Source organism: Amblyraja radiata, chromosome 11 (genome assembly GCF_010909765.2).
Source record: "Amblyraja radiata isolate CabotCenter1 chromosome 11, sAmbRad1.1.pri, whole genome shotgun sequence".
NCBI classification, from domain to species: domain Eukaryota; kingdom Metazoa; phylum Chordata; class Chondrichthyes; order Rajiformes; family Rajidae; genus Amblyraja; species Amblyraja radiata.
Window position 1 is genome coordinate 31881777 of NC_045966.1, and position 26652 is coordinate 31908428.

Below are 26652 nucleotides of genomic sequence, written 5' to 3' on the forward strand. Positions count from 1 at the left end.
TCACTCAGTGGTCCGTTGGAACCCACGGACACTTGATGAACATCTGAAGACAAAGACCCTTCATCAGATCCCGTAAAATGTTTCTCCTTCCACTGATGCTGCTCACCTGATGAATGTTTCCAGTATTTTCTGCTTTTATTTCAGATTTCCAGTGTCTGGATTTTTTGGGGGGTTTTCTTTTCACTTTAGAAAACTGCCCTGAACAACGCATTGTCTAAACATGTAGGTTCTCAAATGGCGTGCGTTTTGTTAAATTAATTGGCCACACTAATCGTCCCTCGTCCCTTGTGTTGGCAAGTAATGGGAATGAGAAAGACGAAGACATGGGGCCATTGATCGGGAAATGGAATTGCTGTGTGAGCCGGCACAGACTCGACGGGCTGAAATGTCCACCTTCTATGACATAAAGAAATACGGAAAGTTGGTGTGCGTCTCTGTGCCCTATTTATCTTAAATGGGAAGCCAAAGTACAAGTCTCTAGGTTATTCTAAGTTACACCCACAAAATCACTACCCCCATGATACAGCAGCTCTGCTTTCTGCCCTTCTTTAAAACGAGCTTACAAATTCAGTTCAAAAAGACTTACTGGTCGAGGAAATCGGGGTCAGGCAGCACCTGTGAAGGGCAAAGCGTGATGCTCATCGAAGCGTTCGCTCAGTGAACGCTTGGTCTCACCAATGTAGAGGAGGCCACATCAAGAACACCTCAGACCAGGTTGGAAGAAGTGCATGCAAACCTCTGTCTCACCTGGTATGAATCCAATCAGGTGGTATTCACGGCGAATCTCCTTGATGGAGGAAGTCTCATGTTACATCGATGCCATACCGAACACCGGAATGCCGCCGCAGCTGTTGTCAAAGGGCGCCCTTACCAACTGATCAATCTGCCCGCCAGTTATTAAGAATCTGTGTTATTCGTATTGTCTACACAGTCTGTCTGTTGAGAGAGAGTGGGGGATTCATCATCGTTATGAATAAATCCATGAATATGTTTAAAATAAACCTCTATTCTCAGTGAAGGTGGGAACTCGCGCGAACAACAAAGGTGGACAGGGATGAGAAGGGACTGCGGATATGGAAGGTGTGCGGAGATGAGGTGCGCTCTAGAGCAGGTACAGACTTATCGGTTCACGGGACCCGTTTTCCAACCGCAAAAGTTATGCAATCCTGTGCACAGGCACCTGAATATCCCAAACAAGCCGGTTTCTGTTTAAAAAGCACAATTGTTGGCACTTTCGGGTATTAAGGTTGTTTCGCTGTAGCTGTGTGGAAATATAGAATTATAGAGAAATAAAAATATAGAGATACTGAAAAAAACAAAACAAAAAATGCTGGAAGCACGCGTCAGATCAGGATGCACTTGTGTTAGGAGCCGCAACTTACTGTTTCGCATCGAAGATCTGACGAAAGATTATCTTTCCACGGATGAAGTGATTTCGACCTGGAACGGCAACTTTACCTTCTGAAGAAATGCCCCGATCCGAAGCGTCTCCTATTCATGTTCACCTGACCCGTGAGTTTCTTTGTGTATTTTACGTTAACTTTATTTCTCTTTCTATCCCGATTCTTGACTCGATTCCCGAGTGTTTCCAGCTTTTTCTGTTATGTGGGTTAACGTGGGTCTAACACTATTGGCTGCAATCTAAAAGTCACCGGTCTCGGGCAACACTTGCCGATTTCTTGTAGAAACAAGGAACTGCAGACGCCTGATCACAAACAAAAATGACTGGAGTAACTCAGCGGGTCATGCAGCATCCCTGGATAGGTGACGTTTCGGATGTAGATTCTTCTTCATACTGACAGCAGATTTCTTAATATTCCACCCGGCGTCTGTGGCATCTTTTTGCATGTGCAATCCTTGTCTCCGGTACGCGACCCTGCTATCAACATCTTCCATTCATGCTCCCGACCCCACAACTATCACGCGTGTGACAGAATTGATTTTGTAAAATAAATCATTTTGTTTCTCCAATATATATTGGCTTGGCTTAGTACGCCGTAAATTTAACTAAATCAGATTGCAAAAATCGCCAACATCAGACCAAAGCAAGGATTTCGTGATGGGATCCGTTTTTTTCCACCGGATTTATTATCAAAAATAATGTGAAATGGGGCAGTTCACATTATTTTTTAGTTCATTGGTGAAGACCCGCTATTAAGTGAACATGTTGAGGAATATTTAAATATGCAATTTATATAAGCCAAAACGAAAATAAATTGTCTGTACGCTCGAGGAAAGAAAATCAAATATCAAAAGTCGCTGGATGTCGCTGTGAATTTCTTAACCTGTAGAAAGTGGGAAATGTAGTAAGACGGATAAAATAATGCCAAGTTAGCGTTACCAATTTATAACCTGTTATTTTTAGAATTTGATGTCCCGGCGAATTTGCACACAACTTACATCATTAAAACGATGGGAAGCGTTTCTTATAAAACAGCCGCTTTTCAACAATGTTTTTGAACAAATTCCAAGCGAATTTCCGACGACATCATCAGAATCAGGATGAAGAACGAATAATTATTCTGGCGCGTTTCCACCGATAAAGTTCCAAAAGCGTGAACGCATTATCTTTAATTTAAGTTCAGGATAACTAAAGTAATAATATATTAAACAGATTATGGAAAAAATAATGAACAAACCGAACAGCCAGATTGCACACTATTTACTGTTGGAACAGCAGTGATTTATACTTCAATTTACAATTTGATCATTATTTTTGGAGATTGCAAGCAACATTGTAGTAGCTTTCTTACAGTTAATTTTATACATTGTTGGTAAAAGGGAAAGCTAAAGATAGAAAATGGCAATATTAGTGCATAATTTTATAGTCATCTTTTCTACTTGACATATTGCTAATTAACTCAGAATTCGGGGTTGCGAAGACTGTACAAAGTGGTTTCATCAATAATAATAAAACATCTTTAACCCTAAATGAACCAATTACTCTTAACCATATTTACACTGGACTACGAAATACAAATACAATAAAAAGTTGTTTTGAAACATGAAATCCAGATGTTGTATGAACAAGCCGATAGATTACAATGGGTTTTGGCAGGTTTGCTTCTATGCAACTGTAGTCTGTTAACAAGAATCCGCGATGTTGCTATCACCTATGCCTTATGTTGCATTTGGTGCAATCCGGGATAATATGCAATGTGATGTACTTCATACAATAATATTCTAGAGATTAAATAGGGACGCAAATTCATTCAGTGAAATGAAATACGGCAAAATAAAAGTTTCTGAAGAAGATAAAATGAAAACATCCTTCTTCCTTGTCCGAAGTACCGAGGGCTTGCTTGCTATGCTAACAGGCTTTGAACCCTTTGGTAAGTTACCAATTCTCCGATTTCGATATGGAAAACGGCTGTCTTCCTCGACGTTCGGTCGAAGAATGATTGAACAGTGCAACTAGCCAGTGGAACACGAAATTCGTGCTATGCTAAGCCACAGTTAGCATTACCAGGCTCGGATACCATGCAACGTAGAAACTCCAGAATTCTGGTGGATTTGAGTCTGCATCGCGTTGCTCAAATCATTGACCGTGAAATTCATATTCATAAAGCTGCCAGCCGCTGTGGACGGGGGCACGGCTTGTACACTTGGGTAGTTACAGCTGTAGTTGGCAGAAGCGGCCCCTCCACTGTAGTTGGTATAGTTCGCATAAGTGCCATAAGCGTAAGGACTGATGTTCATGTTATATGGCGAGTTATAAGGCGAAGACTCTCCCAGGCACGGCTTCCCGTCTCTGACCAGCACAGGCACTGCGATTCTCCTCGGAGGCGGGAGGCCTACCATTTCCAGCGACTTGTCCTGGCGTTGCCTTTTACATTTGTATCTGCGGTTTTGAAACCAAATTTTCACCTGGGTGGAGGTGAGCTTCAGTATGTTTGCTAAGTGGTCCCTCTCGGGCGCAGAGAGATACTTTTGCTGTTTGAAGCGCCTCTCCAGTTCGTAGACCTGCGCCTGGGAGAAGAGGACGCGTGGTTTTCTCCTCCGTCTCCGGGGCCGCTCGGCTCCGTCCGCTTTCTGTCCGTCCTTCTCCAAATTAACTTCCATCATCCGGCATTCTAAATGGGGAAGAGGCGCCGTTAGTAATAACCTGCCTTTACGTTTCGCTTTCCATTCGGAGGAGCATCTCTCCCAAGGACTTTTCAACGTCGAGCAACATCGACCGAGTTATTGGGTGCATAACCTGGCGTTTGTTGGGCGTGTAAGCGGCATTCTGCATGAAGACCGGCTATCGCATTAAATAAACTCTATGTTTCAAACTTCAGTGTCGTCCCAGAAATGGGCCAGGAATAAGACATGGATAACCTCGAGTTTTAATGTGTAAGAAGGAACCGCAGATGCTGGTTTAAACCGAAGTTAGACACAAAAAGCTGGAGTAACTCAGCGGTACAGGCAGCATCTCTGGAGAGAAGGAATGGGGGACGTTTCAGGTCGGGTGTGAAGAAGGGTCTCGACCCGAAACGTCACCTATTCCTTCTCTCCAGAGATGCTGTCTGTCCCGCTTTGTGTCTAACCTCAAGTTTTAATATCCCCATTGGAAGCTGCTGGTGAATTTACTTCGCTTTGTTTTCTACGTTATCTTATTGAAATATCAAATGATTTTCTGGGAGTAATATGGAATATGGAAGTACGTTGCGGCCGCCTGTATCAGAAGGTTTGTTAACACAAATAGATCAGAGACTTGCACTTATTAAGGTCAACAGGAGCGCGTTGAAAATCGCAGGAAATGGGAAATTTCCGCCGACTGATTTTTTTCCTGATTTTCTGCAATTGGTGATCAGTACCCTTAAACGCCGAAGTCATTGCTTATCCAATATGATCGGCGGCATTCACAGGTAATGCGTTTCGGGAATGGGGTAAGGATCATTCGTGTTTTGGAATTAAGTTTGGCGTGGTTTCACGTACAATGTTTGGCGAACATAAATAATATTAATTGGCCACCCGAAAACAAATAAAGTGAACTAACTCTTGGTTTAAAAGTACAATGGAGCTACCGTCACATAACTGAAAAATGTATTAGCATGTGGATAAGCTACTAAAGAATATCCAATTAAAAAATTATTATCCATGCTCAACTTTGTTAAAGTGAAAATGAACGAGAACATTCTTTTTGGAAATCCATACATATGAGTCGCAATAAGTAATATTTAGTCAGATATTATTTTTAAATGTACAATTGTCTTGGGCCATGGAAAGCCCAAGGCAAACGAATAAAAAATTATGGCGCAGAGTTGTTGGCGAACTAGAGTTCAGGAAGTGGGCCCTCAGACTGAAAAAAAAATCTGTCTAGGAATGTCTGTTGAACAGTATTTTAAACTGATTTAAAACTGAAAGTCACGTAAATGCAATAAAATTGCCTGGAATAACTAAAAGTCGCAAATGTGGAAATGTCCATTTTTATATTTCAGATCGGCTAAATTCAACAAATTATTTTACAATGCTGATGTAATTTAGAGCCCAAAACATCGCCGCAGTGAACAATGGTGTATTTTGATGCGAATATGTGCTAACGAGTAAATATACAAATGGGATGTGCGTGGAAACTAATATGATTCCACAGTGCTCCAAACATAGTGTGCGCAGCCTTTTAGCAACGCATTTCCCATGGTTTATTAGCCGGCCACATAAACAGTGTTACTTATAAAATATGTTTATTTTCCCCCCCATCATTTCTTCTTTTTATTCGGTCGGGCTTGTTTGTGAGGTTCCTGTGATCTAGTCCAGATCAACGGAACATAATTCCAGGTACATTATGCAAAATTAAATAAATGCACGTTAATAGTGTAGATGGATTAAAGACGCATTGAAATGTTGGTAAGTTTCCTTTCTTACCCTTATCACTTTTTCCCGTCAGTCCGTTGCTTGGCTTCGCTTCGCTGTTACTGATTTCCAAATAATCATTAACGTAGGAAGTGCTCGAATAGTCGGGATTGTTTTTGCAAGAATTCATTTTGGACAGTGGTTCGTCGTACGCGCTAACGGACGGGGTTTCACTGTAGTGTTGCTGTTTGGTCCGCTCCAGCATACAAGAAGCAGGGGAGGGAGGCGAGTCCAGCCCCGAGGAGACACCCAGCGAGGCCATGTCAGGATGGTGTTGAAGATTTAAAATATCCCTGACTGAGAAAGGAGTCGAGGTCGCTGCGCCGGCAAACATGTTGAGAACGAACTATTGCATCCAGGGAGATCTCAAAATGCGATACCTTGGGAAGGTTTGAGCAAGATATATATTCGGTCATCGGAATAAACTAAAACACAATTAATAATAACTGTTCTGTTTAGTTATTGTTGGGCGCACCGTTCATCTCCGCTGCTGTTTAACTAAACTATCTGCTTGTGCTATCTGACATTAGTTGAGTGGAGACGGCAGGGGGCGGGGCGGTATCTGATCTCTGAAGCCAGTCTGTTACACAAACGTCTATTGGTCCGCATTTCTGTTCGCTGCCGGCAAGGCGTTCTACCCACGCTCCATATATGGCTAAAGATCAGCGCTATTTTCATACCGACTTTTCTGATACTTGGAAAATTAAATAGTTTTTACTTCATTACACGTTTGCCAAAAACAACTAAAATGCTGGATAAAATATAGTCGTCTACAATAGGCTACCCATGTAATATCTCGTTAAATAACATAAAATTAAAATAAGAATTGCAGAACATACTGAGTTGTCGAGGTCTCCCCAAAGGAGCACATATACATTTGGGGCGTGGAGGCAAGGGGGTGATATTGGGTGAGTGTGAATCTCTGTCTGTGTTGCGAAGGAGGTTTTGTGCTTGTTCCTGTCTGAGCAATGCATGTGTACTATTGGATGCGAGTTTGGCTGCGTGAGCTCTCACACCTTGACCTTATTTCACGCAACAAGTGACTTATTCGGCAGACTCGTTTGGCGCCCGCATTTTACGTAATGTCCCGATTACCTTGTTACTTTCTCCACTTTAAACTCCGTTGCTTTTCTACATAGCGGACGTTAAGCTTTCTCCCTGGTTTTACATTTTGGAATACTTAGGCTGCTTAAATGTAGGCTCTTTAAAGCTGGAAGAAATATCACTGGGCGCCGTGCGAATGTGTCTTTTTATATAGCCTATCGATTAAGGAGATTACGTAATTAAGAAAATCCATGTTATGTGTGACAGCAGTATTTTGTAAAGAGCAATTCTTGAATAGCGGTATACACCTTTGTGATATAAATAATGTACAGCGATGTGACTGGATTTTGGAGTTTGCATTTTCCCTCAACATTGTGTGACCAGCTCAGCGGTCGGAAATTAATGATACTCATATTTAAACGATCGATATTGAAAATTAAAATATTATTCTAATTATTTGCAACGGAAAAGAGTTCTTCAGATACACTACTTTTCTCTGGGGCCGGTTCCTCAATAAATGATCCCTTTATTGTATGCAGAGCAGTGGAGGGGGGCTTAATAATTGCACAAGTGTGGAGGGTCTAAAAGTTTAACTCAAGCATGAGCAGGAATGCACTTCACGAGAGGCGACACGCTGGGAGTTGGAAGTTGGGTCCCTGCAATCTCTTCAGACACGCTGATCGTTGATAAAGAGTTTAGATAAGTGACGATACCCCAAAATGCGAAGAGGAAACAGTGGACGGCGTGTTAACAGACAAAAAACAAACGCAATACCAAGGTGTTGGAGGGAATACAATAGTCATTTTGCTTTTGCCAGGATTGGTTTATGTAGTGACATTGTAAAGATGTACCGGAAGCACAGTGCGTCGATTAATGTTTGGGCCAAGAGTTTTGGGTGAAAAAGAAGCGACTCGGAACAATAGAGCAAACTTGGCCTTTTAAAAGAACGATTGTTACCATTGGAATGATGAAGGAATGACACGGGACAAACTGGGTCCTCATTCGTCCCCGTTAATTTCTTAAAATTGCAAGTGGTATTTAACGTTGAAATAAAACAATTCCTGGAATTTGAAACCGAAGCGTACCTTAAACCGAAATTACTTCAATTCAGCCAGCCTTGCGTTTAAATATCACAAATATAAAATAACATAATCGATTTTCAAAAACTCCTCCTTATGCTAATATATATCAACAACTATAGATGTTCCTTTTCAACCCCTTTGAACATTTTAGATATTTAGATGGATGCTTTTCAAATCGGTACTTTGAAGAGTAATATTTATACACTGATAAATTCGTCACCTTCATCCAGTGAAATATTATTGACCATTCATTTCACGGAGATAATTGAATACATCTTACATTATGAGTTAGATCGTGCCGTTATGTAGTATCCTAAATACTATGTTAAAATGTAATCACACACTGGTACCATAGACCCGAAACTATTGATAGTTATTTTGTTCTAATGCCCACACTATACTGAGGTTGGCATTATAGCTGCGCAAAAATAATCCGACCAATTATGAAGTTAGTGCTGGCGGACGAACGGGAGGAGGCTATTGGAGACCATCTTTGGAAAATTATTGTTTTCATCTTTAGTCCTATTCCACCTGCAGTAGTTTCTTGCCTGGATAACGAGGAGTCTGCTGCATATACATGTATACCAGCCTTCGATTTTTATCATAATTCTGTAACTGAGCTGAGAATGTCATTAAATTCTTCACTCATTCTTATCGACACTCGACAATGCAATCGGCGCTATTTTCCACAGCATTAAAAACTATTTGCTTGTGTGCCCCAAAAAGTCAGAAACTTAAAAAAAAATCCCCATACCTGTCTGAGTAATGGCGTCTAAACGGCTCATTGAATTGCCTTCACGTTTAAACAGTTGATTTTGATCGGAAATCTAAGGAACTGGGAAATATATTTTTCTACCTATTTGTGTGTATTAGCTGGACGTTCGCTGTTCCTGCATTTGTAACATCTCCTCCGGGGGTGACATCTTCTTGCTGCATCTCCTTTCAGAATTGTATTTACAAAGGTTCACTATATGTATGACTTGCCGTTACTTCACCCTTTAAGAGATTAATCAAAAAACAAAGCATGGATTCAGTGTTAATGCTGATAGCTAATGGCTGTGTAAAAACCAGCACTGTAATATCAACAAAGAGATTAGGAGTTCTTCGCGCAACACTTACTCACAAATTGGGGAGCAGAAGGGAGGGTCATTAAGTTACCGTGCCAGTTCTGCGGCAGTTCTAACTCTCCGTCTATTGCTAGCGTATCCTATTTCCATGTGAACTCTGCATCTTCTTACACCTACAAGTCGGTGGATATTTTTAAGGCGGAGATAGACAAATTCTTGATTAGAACGGGTATCAAGGGTTATGGGGAGAAGGCAGGAAAATGGGATTAAGAAGCAGCGATCAACCATGATTGAATGGCGGAGTAGACTCGATGGCCCGCACGGCCTAATTCTACTATAACTTGTGAACTTCCTCGTTATTGCCTTCATTTTGATAAGCATTTTAGAGGGGCAGTATTAGCTCAGTTAAAATATCCCCACGTCGAGGTCAGAGGTTGTGGATCTGTGACCTAAACTGGAGGTATAGGTGCATAATTTAGATTGATTCTCGCAAGGGAATTACCCAGTTGAGCGGACCCACCAGATAATGAACAAAGGAAAACAATATGATCTTCTTATATTATGATTTTGTTGCTGTACCGAAACTGCCTGGTGTATTTTGTTCTTTTACACTTTCAACAATTGAAATATTCTGACATCGTGAATATGTAAATGTAACTGGTTTTGGAAATAATATCAAAATTCTTTTTAGATGAAATGTCGCCTGTTTAGTGACACCATGCACGTTGAAATAATGGTTAGTCAATCAAATTATATCCAATATCCATATTCATTTTCTGATCATAGTTGTAAATAATACCTCCCTCATTTTTAACTGAATTCATAAAACCACTGTTTGCCCTTCCCTTAAACAAAGCTGTCGCAGCCTTAAAGCCCCAATTTTCCATGAATCACTTTGGCGCCGAAGTCTTACTTTTCAGCCATTACTATGAGAAAATATAATTATCCTTTTGTTCGTGTCTGGCGTAATACCTCTGGCGGATATCCAGAACCGTGATGGTTATTGCTACCGGTAGTTCTAACCGTCTCTTATACAGGCATCAGACGTTCAGCTCCTTGTAAATGATTATATGAACAGCAGTCGAATTTTATTTATGGGGAATTACAGGGCTAGGCTTGCCTGAAATAACACACAGTCAGTCTTATTATTTGCATGCATAAAAATTAATACGTTCCAGCGCAATACATTGAGAATCTGGTCTCCATTCGAACCATATTCAATGCCCAGTACTTGATCAGCTGGGCGGAGGCGGGGAAGTGATAACATTTCCTGATAGAAAATGATGTGCAACTACATTCTCCATCTGAACTGCAATGGGGACTCATCTCTTCATCTTTGTAGGAGGGCTGCTTTTCTACCGATTATCCTTTTTTTCCCTGCAATTGATCGGGGTCGCTCTTCAGCAGCGCCAATGTATTTCTGTTTCCTTTTCTCACGGCGAATATCTGAGTTAGGCCAGCAATCGTGAAACTGTGGCAAATTTTTAATGTTGCTTTAAAAAAAAATCATGTTATAAGGATCTACATTTGTGGAAACCCGAAAGATGTGTGTTTTAAATGACTAGACTGCTCTCTCTGACATGTGCTGGTTTTAATCTGGTTGGCTAATAGCGTAGTGGAGAACCTTGTTTTTACTCGTGAGTAAGTCACTGTCCCCCCCCCCCCCCCCCCCCCCCCCCACCCTCGATTAATTTGCCTGGTGTGCCCTGATATTAAGTACCCCTCCCCCCCCTCCCCTCCAGTTAATCCCACAAAACACGCGGTGAAGCGTGAAAAGGCGAGATGCACCAATTCTAATCTTGGTGATTACAAAATTGTGCAGACCACGAGGAAGAGAAAACGACAACAAAACTTTAAGAAAGTCTCCACACCAGATGAGCTTCCATACTGCGCGTCCCACCTTTGAGGTGGGGGACATATCTCCATTGGAATAGGCGGGCGGGGTTCCCCATATCGCTAGGTTTTTTTCTGGAATCCACACATAATGTGGAAAATATTTGGAAATTTCCGTCAGTGCATGCATATAGTGATCTACTGTTTTAAGAGAATGCTCATGTCTGAAACATGAAGATAATGCTCATGTCTGAATCATGACTTAATTAGACGTCTGATGTTAATAATTTGGTTCCAATATTAACCACACACAAATTACACAAAACATTCAAATAGCTGCCCTGTGGTGCCATTGAACTTTCATCGCATTCTGCCATTCTCAAGAACAAATAGTTAGGGAAAGACTCACCTTGTACATCCGGATGTTTCATAGAATGTCCGCGTATTCTCAGTTGGTTCCGTCAATAACATATTGCATTCAAATATATCATAGTTCAGTTTTATCAAGTGATTCGCTAATTAGCAGTTTGACTGGGAAGTGGACACACGAATGACCTTCAAGGTAGCCTTCCTTCGTGAACGTGAGCAAAGGAATTTCGAATGGAAACAATGATCAGAAAAGGTCCAGATAGTTCGCATCTAATACATAAAGCAGGCCTCGACGGACTGGGGCGCTTGTCTATTCGCAATAGTGACTACATTGGGATCGAAACTGGGTACGCATGCTTTGAATGCGTGCGTAACTAGTAAGTTTAAAATCACATTCAATGTCACCATCTGAAAAATGACAATAGGTCTGGATATTTTGCAGAAATACTCAAAAGACCCAGGCTCCCTGCATAAATACAGCAGGCTATCTCTTGTCGTGGTGCTGTGAACAAGTGTGAACTATTTAATGACAGTGGATAACAGCTAATTAATAAATAGCCAACAGCACCAGGAAGTAATAACATACATTAAAACGATTCACAGAAGATAAACAAGACTTTAATGGCACCGTTTAAAAATATGTGTACAGTTTTCATCATTCCATTTGTACGATGTCTAAAGCTGTGAGATGCCTTAAAGGTATAAACGTCAATTAAATATGTATGTACGCTCAACATTACCTGGATGATGTACGGTAAATAAAGGCATTGTAGTGATAACCTCGTAATTTAATATCAATTTATCGTTGTAAAAGTCTCTCATAAATGATCCATCTCATACCACCGTTTTCAGTAATAATGCCATTTAACAGCTGAAACCACGAAGGATGCAAGTAATGGTTTACCAAACGACGCACATATATTATGAAGTGGCCGAGCATTTGAAACAAAAAGTGAGGACACTGAATGGAATGTCTTAATTCAGTTGACGTATGGATCCGATGGAGTTCGCTCTCCAGACATCGCCGAGATCATTGGATTAGATTGTTGCTTAAGTAACTCCCAGGAATGTTCTTTACATGTATTGTTACCTTATAGGGTCAACACAAACGGACATTATTAATTCTACTGGGCCCTAGTTGATTTGAGTTTAGTTTATTGTCACGTGTAGCGAGGTACAGTGAAGAGAAAATAGTTTGAAGCCACTTCAGGGGGCTCCAAGCGGATAGGCAATTGCTGTTACAAAACTCCAACAGAATTGACCGAATGGTCAGTTTTGGGTGAAACTATAGGACTTTGTTTCCATAACATGAGGCTTTCCCTCATTATCACGTTCTTTAAGAACTTTCCCAAAGTTCACAGGCAATGATGGTCCAGTTTTACACTGCCATCATAGAGTCTCTCCTCGCCTTCTCCATCATGGTCTGGTTTGGCTCAGCCACCAAGCATGACATCCGGAGGCTGCAGCGCATCATTCGATCAGCCGAGAAGGATGTTGGCTGCAACCAACCCCCCCCCCCCCCCCCCCCCCCAACGAACTGTACACAACAAGGGTAGGAAGAGAGCGAGTAAGATCATCTCTGATCCCTCTCATCCTGGCCACAAACTTTTTAAAGCACTTCCCTCTGGAAGGCGAACTGTCAAAGCCGCCACATCCAGACATAAAAAACAGATTTTTTTCCACGAGCAGTAGCTCTACTCAACAGCCAAAAGTCTGCGGCCTCCTTGTGCTCTCGCATTTTATTTCATTCTTCACATTTTTTATTTTTTAATGTCTACTGTATATCGTGGTGTTATTTGCGAGCAAAGCACCAAGGCAAATTCCTTGCATGTATACATACTTGGCTAATAAAATTTATTCAATTCAATTCAATTCAATTCAAGTTTGCTCACAAAAAAACCTCAAATCAATGTTAAGGACAGGGGAGCGGTGCGTAGTGAAGCTGAACAAATTCGGTGGACAGATATAATATCTGATAAGATTCTCTTATCACGTGAAGTATTGGCATCCGTTTCAATTAACATTCCTCAGTTTAAAATTAATGGTGGTGTCATGATAGCTTCTGACAGAGTGCATCAGGCTTCCTGTAATAGCTGTGTCCGCGTTGACAGTTTCAGGCAGTTATTGGTGTCCCGCACCTCTGCATTAAAACATGTCAATTTAAATAGCGCCCAAGCTGACACGATATAAATGACAGATTTTATCTCAGATTTTTTTACCTCGTTTTCCAACGCGGCCTGTTCCCTCTATTAAAGGCAGCAGATATAACCTGGATGAATGAATGACACATGGCGATATTTGCAGGTGTGATCTTGAAATTAGTTCCTTTCGCTGGTAACTAACATTTTTTATTAAGTAATTGATGAAAATCCCCACTCTCACTTGCTCCCACGCGATTCTTACGCGCGGTATTTTAAATTCACGTCTTCTTTGCTCCATTCCTTGCGATTATTCTTCCAACCTCGATCGCTTTAAGTTTGAAGCATTCATGAGCCGCTGTTATAACCGTCCGTCAAATTAATAACTCACAAGGGTATTTATCTCAGATTGTTAGAATATTTTCTAATTTCAAATTTTCAACACGATTTTGCATGTGTTAATTGCTATAACTTTCTGGGGGGTAAAATCTTGATTCGAAATACTTGGGTGTTCCAGTTATCAATTGGGATTTTACAGGTGAGTTCTTGGGATTGGAAGACTTTTGACAGCAAACTTGGATCGGGAAAAATAAACGTTTCAATGTTTTGCTTAAAAACAAAATCAAACGTCTAGATTCGTGCGTCAAATCTTTACCATAAGCTGTATTGTAAACAGCAGAGATTTCAGTATGAGGGAAGTAAAAATGACTTCAGAGATTGACATTAATTCAAAACAAATACGCCATTTTTATTACCGTTTCCATCATTTAGCCTTTGGCTCCAGCCTTCTGTATTGTGTTTATAATGTATTGAAGCTGGTGGATGCGAGTCCAATGTTTGACCGTGTGATAAATGTAGGTTGGCACTTTCAACAACTGTATCAACAACCAGGCTCCTTAGGAGCAATAATTACCGAGAAAGCAAACAGTCGTTGAAGTGTTATTGCGCTGCTTTTTGTCAAACTGATTGATGCTCTTCCTATTAAATACGACGGATTTGGTCCATTTCCGGGTCAGTTTCACCATGGCCGCTTCCTGGCGAAATGAATATGACCTAATTAAAAATATTGCTATGTGAGAGCTATGTTTGGACCTGTTATTAAACCGTGTGTCGTTTTCACACCTAACGTGTAACTAGATCATTTTCTGCACGTCGTCCCTGTCTAGGTAATTACATCTGTGAAAATAACACCGGAATCAACATTGGCGACCTTGGTGCGTGTACATTTGGGGGGGGGGGGGGGGGGGGGGGGGGCGGAGGTGTTAAGAAAAAAAATCACATAAGTTTCCTTTTCGCAATGACATTGTGCAGAAAGCGCGATTTTCGGAGCAACTGCAAGATCCAGAAATGTGCCCCGAATTTCGGATAAATTCAGAAGCCATGAAATTAGTTGAACGGGAACTGCGAGATGAGAAACGGTGCGGACTAATTTTCCACGGGGTTTACGCACGATTGTACGCCCTTATTTATGATGGACCTGTGTAATATATATAGGTTGTAACATGTGTCAAGGGGTGCCAATAACATGACTCATGAGAAATAAAATACTTAATCGTTCTGAAGGCAGATTTGAAATGCAATTTAACACGACACTCTGCGACTAGTTAATTGATGTTGGAAAAGCAAATTTACAATTTAAGATACTAAATACTCTGCAACATCTGCAAGAGATTTCCTGTCTCTTTTTTAGTTTGTGCCCTCAACACAACCACGATGCATACAAATATCATTTGGAAACTCTATTACTAGCAAATGCATAAAACCCGGTAACTTGGATGATTTTAATTTCACAGATTCCCCTTTTCTTCTCTCGCTTGAGAAAAACTGAAGTATTTAGCAAAGCCTGTCAGAAACAGGTTCGGACTGAATGCTACTAATCCTCTCTTTGAAAAGTTGGCAAATAAAGCAGTCACGCGCTCGCCTTTAACCAATAATCTTCCTAGAAATGGATAGTAACGGTTGAAATGTTCCCGTGATTACAATTGGCTAATGCAATATCTTAAAAAACGACAGCCCGCATCATGCAGATCAAAAGAAAGATTCATAATTGATTTAGGATCTGGATGACACCTATACTTATATTAAGGTATAAAGCAAAGCAAACAAAGTCAATTCATTGCTTTGTATCACGTTACAGCTTTGAAGTCAACCAGAGGTAAATTTATAATCAATGCTAATGATAAGATAATTGAAATAAATATGCTAAACATACACACTTGGACTTAATGGTCTATTTTTCCGTGATGCTGCTGCTAATCTAATTATCAAATGCCAGCTAATGCAGATCGTGTTTATTGTCAATACCCTTTCCGCAATCAGACAACATTTACCAGTTATTTATGTGGAAACAAGTCTGGTTCGTGGTGTGTATACAGTGGTTTATTTTCTTTATCATGGGATTGCGTGTCACCCATATTGAACCCCCCCCCCCCCCCCCCCCCCCCCATCTCTACAAAACGCAAATATTTCAATTCCGAGTGAAATACTGAGAAACAAGTGCATTCCGTATAGGAAATAGTGTAAAACAGAGCCGTTTATGAAGTGCATTAGAGCGTGTTTCTGTAAATTATAATCCATTATGGTAAGTACTGTCATTTTATTTAAAAGCTTCACTTAAAAGAGCGCAGTATGAAGACTCAGATTTAGAAAAAGAGCAGATTTCGCTCGCTTCACATTTGAATTCCATTAATTAAATAAATTGCCCATTTGTTTCAACCGGTAGTCCCATCAGTACTTCACTTTTTCTTTGTAGCTCTTTAAAAAAATTAATAGTCTTTTGTTTAAACTTCCTGTGCTGTGCGGACTATCAGCACCGGCCTCTGAAATCTGTCTCGGTATTTTATCTCATCCATTTCACTGTCCTAACAGCAACAGAAAGAGACGCCACACGCATTAGGATCCAGACTGCTGGCTTCCGCACTCTTCACCTCATGCCAATCACTTAACTAAAAACTCCACTCTTCCAAACTGCCAAATAGTCCGAAAACAAAGCGAACTGATTAAAATATTGAAAGCGCGAGGTCTCTGTTAAATACATTAACCGGGTCAAATATAAGATTGCAGGCTGCCTTCTGTACGACCACCGTATGCTTAATTTCTCAATAACTGGTCGATGATTTATCTGTGTAAATCATTTTTGTGGTATGGACGTTTTAATCTTCAACGATCTTGCTATATAAATCTGTAAATTGTGCAACTTAAATTAATATATATATTCAAAGGGATCTTTTGCAAACTTATCGTCGTTCTTTTTTTTTAACGTGATATTAGAATATCCCATTGGACTATAAGATAAATAGCAGAGATAAATATCGATTGAACCGTCCACAGACTAGACTGTGAGATGTTCCCACATGGAACTCTCTGCACTGGTTTGTTTTAATAGCAGTTTGCTGTATTTTGGCATATTTTCAGTCCCCTCTTTACAGAAAAAAACGTGCTTGCCTCATTTATGCCAAGGTACTCGTTTCTTTAAAAATATTGTCGCTGCCTAACCCCACATCCACTGTTTTATAGAAACAAGGGCCAATTTCTGAATCTTTTGTACCGGTATGTTGCGCTGCAGACTGATGAGTATTCTTCGGATAAAGAATAAAACAAAAACCTTTCTGTTTAAAATCTAGTGAGTTGGAACACATTGCACACACGAACACTCTATGTTTTAATGCACCCTTTATTTTAACCAGAAGAAAGAAACGCGTTAGTCCAGTACATCAAAATTATTTCCGCGAAATTGAGGGGCGATAGGAAATAATAAATGGCAATTGCACATTTTACAGAATTGAAACATTTACACGAGCATTATTAGGCCCGAACTAAAACGATTGATTGCCCTCAAACTAATTCAGTGCATTTTAAATACTACATTTCCAAGGTTTGCATGGGATAAAATGAATAATAGACGAGTGACGGGGAGATAAATAATCCGCAAACATGTTCAACGATTATTATTATTCAGAAAATTAGTTAAAATGCGGAATTTTGATTTAAGGTAACTTTTTTTTATCTCTAAACTCCACGCGACAGAAAATAACGTAGAAATAAAAGCCGTTCGCGCAATGAAATAATTTGCCAGCGGGTTTTAATATAATTGCATAATCGCTTCTGAATTACTCACAATACTACCGATTAACCTTTGTGAGGCGGCTGGGATACATTTTCTAATTAATAATCGAAAATATTTACCATGTATATTGTTGCGCAGAGACGAAGGGGGTGAACATCATAAACTGATGACATTTCCATGGTTCTATTGCAGCCAGTGGAAGTGCAAAATAAACTATTCTTAACCATTTAGAACTTCAAAATACTAACGGCATTATAGTTACTTGCCTCTAGGTCGTTTGTACACGAGCACATCGATGACTGAAACATTTGGATGAGAGATGTGTAGCTTCTGGTTGCGCCACTTCAAGAAATTAAATAAATGCCCCTTCAGCCCGGTATGCGGAGCCAGGTATCCCGTTGTTACACGTGTGCTTCAACTGGAAGTCAGCAGTCTTTGTGCACCTGCACCCGCTTCAGCCGATGTAGAACTAAAAGTTGAGTGCAGTTTTATATTCATTCGAGACGAATTTCAATGAGAGTGGTAATGGGCGTCCTTCTTTTGTAAGTATTTGAATTCAGATAAGATTTGTGACAACGAAGTAAAATGTAAAATAATTTGGGACAAAAACAAGTTATTTTTACAGTAACGCAATTAAAGGGTTAGACATCTGTCATGCTTGGGTAAATCAAATATTTTATACCTCAATAATTTTTGAGTGATTTGCGATAATAAAAAAATACAAATGTGTTCGGAAATCTACAAATTAAGGAACAATTGAGCGATTCAACAGGCTTACCGAAGGTGTTCTATGCATCAGGAGTAAACAAAAAAATATATACGCTGCCTAAATCTGAACGTTAATAATTGATATTTCGAGAATAAGATGCCTGTTATTGTACGATCCATTGATTTGGTGGAGAATAGTAGATTTTTATTATGACTGTATCATAAATTGGGCATAAATCTAGGCAAACAGTAGCAGCAACGTTTAAGCTGTGAGCTTATCGCAGGCTTGATGTTATGACGATTTGTATCGGATCGGTTATTTTCCGATTTCATTTTCGTAATCAGGAAAGCTCTTGATTCAGAGCCCTTGGAGATGACTTTCCATTCACTGTATATGGACATTGGTGATGCAGTGGATATTAGGTCTGAATGTCCGTCTCCTGACCTCAAGGTGTCCTGAAGTGCAGTCAACGAAACACTGTTGTACCATGAACTGTCAGCCAAAGACCGGACTCTGCAATCGCCGGTATGACAATGACAAGACAATCTGCAGACTTTCTATGATGGTGGTTGAGGGATAGATATTTGCCAGAACACTGGGAAAGTCTCTTCCAAAAAGAGATGCCTTTGACCGTGCAGACTTTCTTCAGGATCGTGTGCTCAAGTCCCAAGAGTGTAAACTGAGTACTGATCTTCAGATTCAGAAATAGAATACTACTACTGAGCTATGACAAAGATTCAGCAGAGGTTAGGAAATTTGTCTTTTATCTTTAAGCATGTTGAATCTAATTCGAAATAACATAACCTCTAATGTTACTGGTACTATATTTGCACACCAGATTGGCCAGAACAAAATGGGCTAGAATAGGATAGTATTAAAATGGGTGCTTTATTGTTGATGTAGGTTTGGTGGGCCTTAGGCATGTTTCTGTTATTCGGCGACACTCTACACAGAGACACAAAACGGCAGCAAAAATGCTGAGTTGGTGTAACATTTGGCAATATAAGATAATGTTTTTTGGTTTTTTTAAATTATCTTGAGCATCATTGATTGAGAATCACTGCTGGCTTTATACATTTAGTGGGTTCCTGGTCTCAAAGGCAAAGAAAGTGTGAATGGAGAATTAAAGATTCAAAGTTTGCATTGTTATATAACTGACAATAGAACAGAATGCAGAAGTAAAAGGAAGTGCAACACTGAACTCCAGAGGTTAGTCTTGGGATGACTGTTGTTTTCAATTTACAATTACACAAATCTGCAGATTTCACAAACTAGTGGGAATGACAGACTTGAAGAAGAGACTGGTAAATGTCAGTCAGATGCAGATGTCCTTTATTTGTGCAAAGAGTGAATTACATTTATTCTTTTAGCAAGAAATAAAATTGAGAAATATGAAATATATAGCATGATGGTGATAAAGAGATATGTGGCGCACACAGGCACAGACACACATAGACACACACACAGACAGACAGACACATACACGCACACACACACACTCTCAAACACACACGTCCTTGACAGGTAGACAGCATGCATAATCATTGGCTTTATAAAAAAAGAGGTTTATGTAGAAGACAAAAGCAAGGAAGTTTTGCAAAGCCTTTTGGTCCACAGGACTCTTTGGGCATTCATGTGAGACAATTTAGGACGATTGTAAAGCCTGTTAAAGCCTTTGAGAATTTGCTGAAGAGATTTATTGGAATGACATCTTTTTATGTGGAGAGACTAAAGAAGCTATGATTGTTTTTCTTAGAGAAGAAATGTCTAAGGAAGATCTTATTTAGTATTTCCTTAAAAGTCTTGCTTCCTTAAAAGCCTTGACAGAGCAAATAAAGAGAAACTGCCTTTGAGTCAGTACCAGAAGATACAGATTTAGCTCAGAATAGAAAAAATACACCTTGCATTGTTATAGTCTGGAATACAGTTTTGAAATGGTGAATGAATTAGATACATTCTGGAAATGAGAATATGTGCAGGGCTCATGGAAAAAAAAAAACCAGGGGAATGAGGCATGACATTAATATGATAGCCCAAATGGTCTCATTCAGTTCTGGGTTATTCTTTAAAGATACAAGTTCATGCTGGTGCTTAGTTTTCTGCAATGCCAGAAATTGTCTGCAAGACTTTATTTTTTTTAAATTCAATTATAATGGAAGACAGTGGAATAATGGGACCACTGCAGACAATTGTTAACAACAGTCACCCCATTCCAAATCTCACCTGTTACAGAAGAGGAGGGTGCATCTTTTTTCACACAGAGAGTGGTGAATCTCTGGAACTCTCTGCCACAGAGGGTAGTCGAGGCCAGTTCATTGGCTATATTTAAGAGGGAGTTAGATGTGGCCCTTGTGGCTAAGGGGATCAGAGGGTATGGAGAGAAGGCAGGTACGGGATACTGAGTTGGATGATCAGCCATGATCATATTGAATGGCGGTGCAGGCTCGAAGGGCCGAATGGCCTACTCCTGCACCTAATTTCTTGGTTTCTATGTTTCTATCTAATGCTCCAGGCGCATTGCTTGAGCATCAGGTTTCCCAGTAGTTCACCGGAGAAGATCCACTCCTGAAATAGCTGTGAAAGCCTTCACAACCTAACTGCCAGTCTGAAGAAGGGTCTCAACCCGAAACATCACCTATTCCTTTTCTGCAGCGACACTGAGTTACTCCAGCTTTTTGTGTTTATCTTCGGTTTAAACAAGCATCTGCAGTTCTTTCCTACACAGCTAGTAAAGCCCTGCCCTCCGCTGGCTGTTGTCCATATTGTAAGGTTCTTTTGTATGTTTAAAATCTATTCCAATATTTTAAACAGCAACAATTAAAAAGTATACTAAACCTAAATTGAAATGAGTTAAAGTCACTAAAGTAAAAGTATTAAACAAAATCAAAATAACTTTTACAAAAATAAATGTACCATTTGCTTTTTCGCCTGCAATCGTACATTCCCTAATGAAATCAGTGGGATCACAGACCCTCTGTCATTGAATGTGGTGCCCTTAGTATGTTTATTGTTACCATAAATGTGGGGAAATCTCAGCAAGATGAAACTTTGCAGCTGGACTCCATGGGGATTCCACGTAACCTGACATCTAGGACACCCAGTAAGTTTGGCTGTACATGTGTGGATAAATGAATAAGTGTGAGCAGTTTTATTCAGAACCATTAGCATTTACTGGCAATATATGGACTACTATTTACAAACATCCACTTTTGCCTGAAATATGATTAAATAACGCATAATTCATGAATAAAATAAAGCTTTTGGTGTGGTCAATAACATCAAGTAATAATATTCACAACAGAAACAGAAAGTCTTGCATAGAGATATTTTTCTAGCATTAGTAACTGAATAGGTAAATATGTCACTTTGTGCTTGCTGGTAGCAATATGACACACCAACATTACTTTCAGTGTAGTGGTACTATCATTATCCAGGCTTCTGAATAGTTCAACAATACATTCCTGCCAGATGGCTCTCACAAAACCCAGGGCTCCTTGGGTGACTATGGAAGTAGAGAAAATGAAATAAAACAAAAGTAGTTAGATTATGTTAGATTAATTATGCAAGTGAGAACCAGGCTACATATAATAGGCTGAGAGGTGAAGTAAAACAGCAAATGAGGTAAAGGGGAACATGAAAGTTGAATGGTAGTCAACATTAAAAAAAAAGTGAAAGATCTTTTACTGATGTGTAAATTGTATGCAGGCAGTAATAAAGTGGCTGTGCCTTATTAGGGGATACATACATGGTACGGTTAAAAACTTGAAGGACTTTGTATATTTTTTTGGTGAAGTGTAGGTGACAACAAATTATTGGCAGAAATGGAGATGCTAGAGATAATGAACAGCGTTAAAACTGATAAACAGGATATGTTGGAGCGCTGGCTATTCTTAGAGTGGACGTCACTTGACCTGTACTGCCTCTGTATCATGTTGCTAAGAGAATTAGAGATGTAGATAGCAGAGGGACTTACCATGGTCTTGCAGTCTTGCCCATGTAGAAGGAAGATGCCAGCAGAGGGGAAAATGGTAAATGTGACATCATTGTTCAAGGCTTAGGACATTCCTGGTAACTGCAGGCTAGTCAATTTAACATTTGCAATGGATAACGTTCCATAAATATAATCAAGGGAAAAAAAATAACAGGCAGTTGAAGAGGTTTGAATTAATTAAGAAGAGCCAGCATGGATTTGTTAAGTAATTTGAACAATAAATTGAACTGACATTAGAGGGAAATAAACTTGACATGATGTGGAGACTGAGCAGTCATGTGAGACTGATTGGATTCCTCTCTTTATTTGATCGAATGACTGCCTTCTGTACCATCACAACTCTGTACATAGAACATAGAACATAACAACCCAAGAACAGGACAGTCAACCCACAATATCCGTGTCAGAAAATATACCAAGTTAAATAAATTTTCACTGTGTATACATGTTCCATATCCTTCCATTCTTTCCTATACAAACCATCTTCAATGCTACTATCTTCTCTGTCTCCAAGACCCCAGGCAGTGCCTTCCATGCACTCACCATTCCCTGTGTAAAAAAAACGTCCCGCACACTCCTTTAACCTTTGCTTCAATCATCATAAAGCTATGCCTTCTGGTCTTTGATATTTCCACTCTGGGAAAAAGGGGTCAATTGTTCACCCTTTATAAAAATGACTCATAAATTTATATACGTCTAACAGATCTCCTCTTACCCTCTAAAACTCCAGATAAAACAATCCACATTTGTCCAAAGTCTTCTTATACTAATGCTGTCTAATCCAGGCAGCATTCTGGAAAGTCTCTTCTACATCCTCTCCATAGCCTCACCATCCTTTCTATAGCTGTATAATTCTTTGTGTCTCACTGTGACTCACAGCCCTGCTTTTTTTAAATATACACACACACACACACACACACACACACACACACACACACACACACACACACACACACACACACACACACACACACACACACACACACACACACACACACACACACACACACACACACACACACACACACACACACGAAAAACACATTGGGGCTCATGAGGGGATAGGGTAGATGCACAGTGTCCTTAACGCAGAGTAGGGGAATCAAGAACCAGAGTACAAAGGTTTAAGGTGAGATGGGAAAGATTTATTAGGACTGAGGGGCAACCTTATCACACAGAGGTATGTGGGTATAAGGAATGAGCTGCCGGAAGAGGTAGTTACGGCAGAGACTATAGCAACATTTAAAAGACATTTGGGCAATTACATGGATAGGAAAGGTTTAGAGTGGTATGCACCAAACACAGGCAGATATTGTACATTGGTCCGCTTGGGCAAGCTGGGCCGAAGGGCTTGTTTCCATGCTGGATAACTCAATAGTTCCTGATTTTTATCCACTGCTATTTCATGGCCACAACTTCCGCTGTGTGTCAGGAACATTACTTCATTGTCATACTGCCACACGGGGAAAGTTGTGCATTTAAAAAAAAATTAATGTAAAAATAATGCAAGGATAATTCATAAGAAGCTGAAAAGCTTGTTATTTTTGGCCTGTCCAACCTCATGTCAAGGTGGCATATCGGCAGGATTGACGTCCCTTTTTATACTGGTTATGGATGAGTCAATAAGTTCACAACTAGCTGGAATATTTCCTACTGTGAGACTGAACAGTTACTCTAACATGTCCCTGGGGAGAGATTGTAGAAGTTGAACAATCTGGACTCAATGACTTTGGAGTACTCGTTTACATTAGGCTATGATTTGTCATCCCAAATCCTGTTTGAGTCACAATTATCAGCTGGTGAAGAGGTAGCTGTTTGGTACACGATTCAGACATGTTGTCAATTAGTACTCCCTCTCCCCCTACCCCGTGAGTCCGCGTTTGTTTAGGCTATACTGAATTTAGAAGTTACTGTTCTACCCATACATATCATGACACACATTTCACAATATAGTGTAGATACCCGGAGGGCAACGTGTTAATATCGTTTCTATATTAATTGAACACATCAAGATTAACGAACACCACATCATCAAAGCTAGACATAAAAACCTAGCGCAACTCAGCGGGCCAGACAGCGATTGTGGAGAAAATGAATAGGTGACGTTTCGGGTCGAGATCGTTCTTCCGACCCGAAACGTCGCCTATTCCTTTTCTCCAGAGATGCTGCCTGACCCGCTGAGTTATTGCAGCTTGTTGTGCCTATCTTCGGTTCAAACCAGCATCTGCAGTTCCTTCCTACACATCACACCATCAGGCAGAGTGACCATGCGTGTGGGATCAATGAATTGAAAACACAGAAGTCTAGAAAGTTTGTTGGCGACATTAGCAGACCAACCCTCCGCAATTTAGCACTATATTCCTGGGTCGGCCCACATCTTTCCGAAGCTATTTGAAATACAAAAAAAAAAACGTTAGAAGAATGATTCTCGTTTCCCCCAATTGTCTTCACTTAAACAGTTAATACATTTTAACTGATTATCATTATACATTTTGCATGTATTGCATTTCACTATACATGGGCGGTCACGGTTGCGCAGCGGGAGAGTTGCTGCTTTATAGCGAATGCAGCGCCAGAGACCCGAGTTCGATGCCGACTTCGGGTGCTGTCTGTACGGAGTTTTTACGTTCTCCCCGTGACCTGCGTGGGTTTTCTCAGAGATCTTCGGTTTCCTCCCACACTCCAAAGACGTACAGGTTTGTAGGTTAATTGGCTTAGTAAATGTAAAAAAAATCCCTAGTGGGTGTAGGATGGTGTTAATGTGCGGCGGTTGCTGGTCGGCGCGGACCCGATGGGCCGAAGGGCCTGCTTCCGCGCTGTATCTCTAAACTAAACTAAACATGCCAGATTGCGGGTTGTGAATGCTCTAATTTACTCGGATGACGGTATTTGTGGGTTCCAATCCCTCACTATTTTACCCTTGACCACACGGGTTTGGTTTATTCCACGAGTTAACTGAAGTCTACCCTCCAAGTGAGAGAGTGATGTTAATATAGAAGCAAACCGTGTTCTACATCGCTGTGGAATGAATTCAAAATCAGACATTACAGAGGTGGACTTTTATAAATATATCTGTGATGCGAAATTGTAATTAATGGTCCAATCGACACCTACCGTGTATTTCGCCTTCATTGCATCTATGCTGACCAAGAGAAGGGATTGAGGGATATCATCAGGCGATATTTGTATCACACGACATTAGCCAGACCGAATCGATAACAATTTAAAAAGCATCTTACCTTTATGCGCGATTGCATGGAATTAGAAGTCTGGCCGAACATAACCATTCAGGAATCGTAAACTGATACCACATAATGTAACCAGAACCTAAATCTCCTTGTGCGCTCTAAGCAACGAAGCCTGTGTTCGCGAGTGCCAGGAAAGCGATAACTTGACACAGCTCCACCATACTCCATGGTTTGATTCGATGTCTCCATGTGCAGCGAGAGATTCCTCTGAACGTCGCACAGTTGCCACGACTTAAACGTTCATATAGTTCAAGTCTCCGCTGTCAATAGCGAATTGTCGGCATATGGACTGGGAGCCAGATGCTGAAACCTATTCGGGACGATGGGACCCTTACAGGTGATTAAAACCTTTGATGATTTGGTTTGGTGATTTGGTGATGATGTTGCGGTGTACTTTGGAGTATCTCTACTCAATATAGGTTGTTAAATAGAATCAAGGTTTACAGTGCGCAGGAAGGAACTGCAGATCCTAGTTTAAACCAAAGATAGACACACCATGCTGAAGTAACTCGGCGGGTCAGGCAGTTACTCTGGATAAAAGGAATAGGTGATGTTTCGGGTCGAGGCCCTTTCTATTCTTTTTCTCCAGAGATGCTGTCTGACCCGCCGAGTTACTCCAGCTTTGTGTGTCTATGAAGGTTTGCAGTGTAATTTTTACTATTTAATGTCAACTAGCAATTTATTATTTGGTCATGTATTTATTTTTTTTATTTTTCAAATAATCTCCTATGTACTGAATGATATCACTCAGTTTTTTTAGTGAGGGTTCAAATTAATCGCTTATTTGTCATATATATTACCGAATTGGTCCGAAATCAGATGAGTAGAAGAATCATGTTTTGCCTCTAAAATAAATGATCTTCCTCTAATCGGCTAATCATTTTCAGATGCAAAACACAATTGACTTGCGAATGTTTCAGGGCTTCTGCAGAAAAACAAAGGAAAAAAAAGTTTTAAATGTTTGCAATTCCAAACTCCAGTTCTGTAATATCTGCCAGTGGTATCAAGTTACATGGACCTTCTTGGTAGGGAGGAACCGCAGATGCTGGTTGACACCGAAGATAGATACTGGAGTAACTCAGCGGGGCAAGCAGCATCTCTGAAGAACTCTGAAGAAGGGTCTTGACCCGAAACGTCACCCGTTCCTTCTCTCCTCTCTAGAGATGCTGCCTGTCCCGCTGAGTTACCCCAGCATTTTGTGTTTATCTTCGGTGCGGACTTTCTTCGGATGTTGAGAATTAAATAAACTCCTTGCAATGAAAGGAATCAA

General features: G+C 40.3%; 1 protein-coding gene across 1 annotated transcript; it reads right to left on the reverse strand.

Annotated features, from left to right (window-relative positions):
• Nucleotides 1-2540: 2540 nt before the first annotated feature.
• On the reverse strand, nucleotides 2541-6724 carry nkx2-5 (NK2 homeobox 5). The gene is made up of 2 exons (XM_033029640.1): nucleotides 5848-6724; nucleotides 2541-4073 (listed from the first exon to the last, which is right to left on the reverse strand). Exons 1-2 carry the CDS (start codon nucleotides 6167-6169, stop codon nucleotides 3463-3465), a joined length of 933 nt encoding a protein of 310 aa, XP_032885531.1. The 5' UTR covers nucleotides 6170-6724; the 3' UTR covers nucleotides 2541-3462.
• Nucleotides 6725-26652: the final 19928 nt, after the last annotated feature.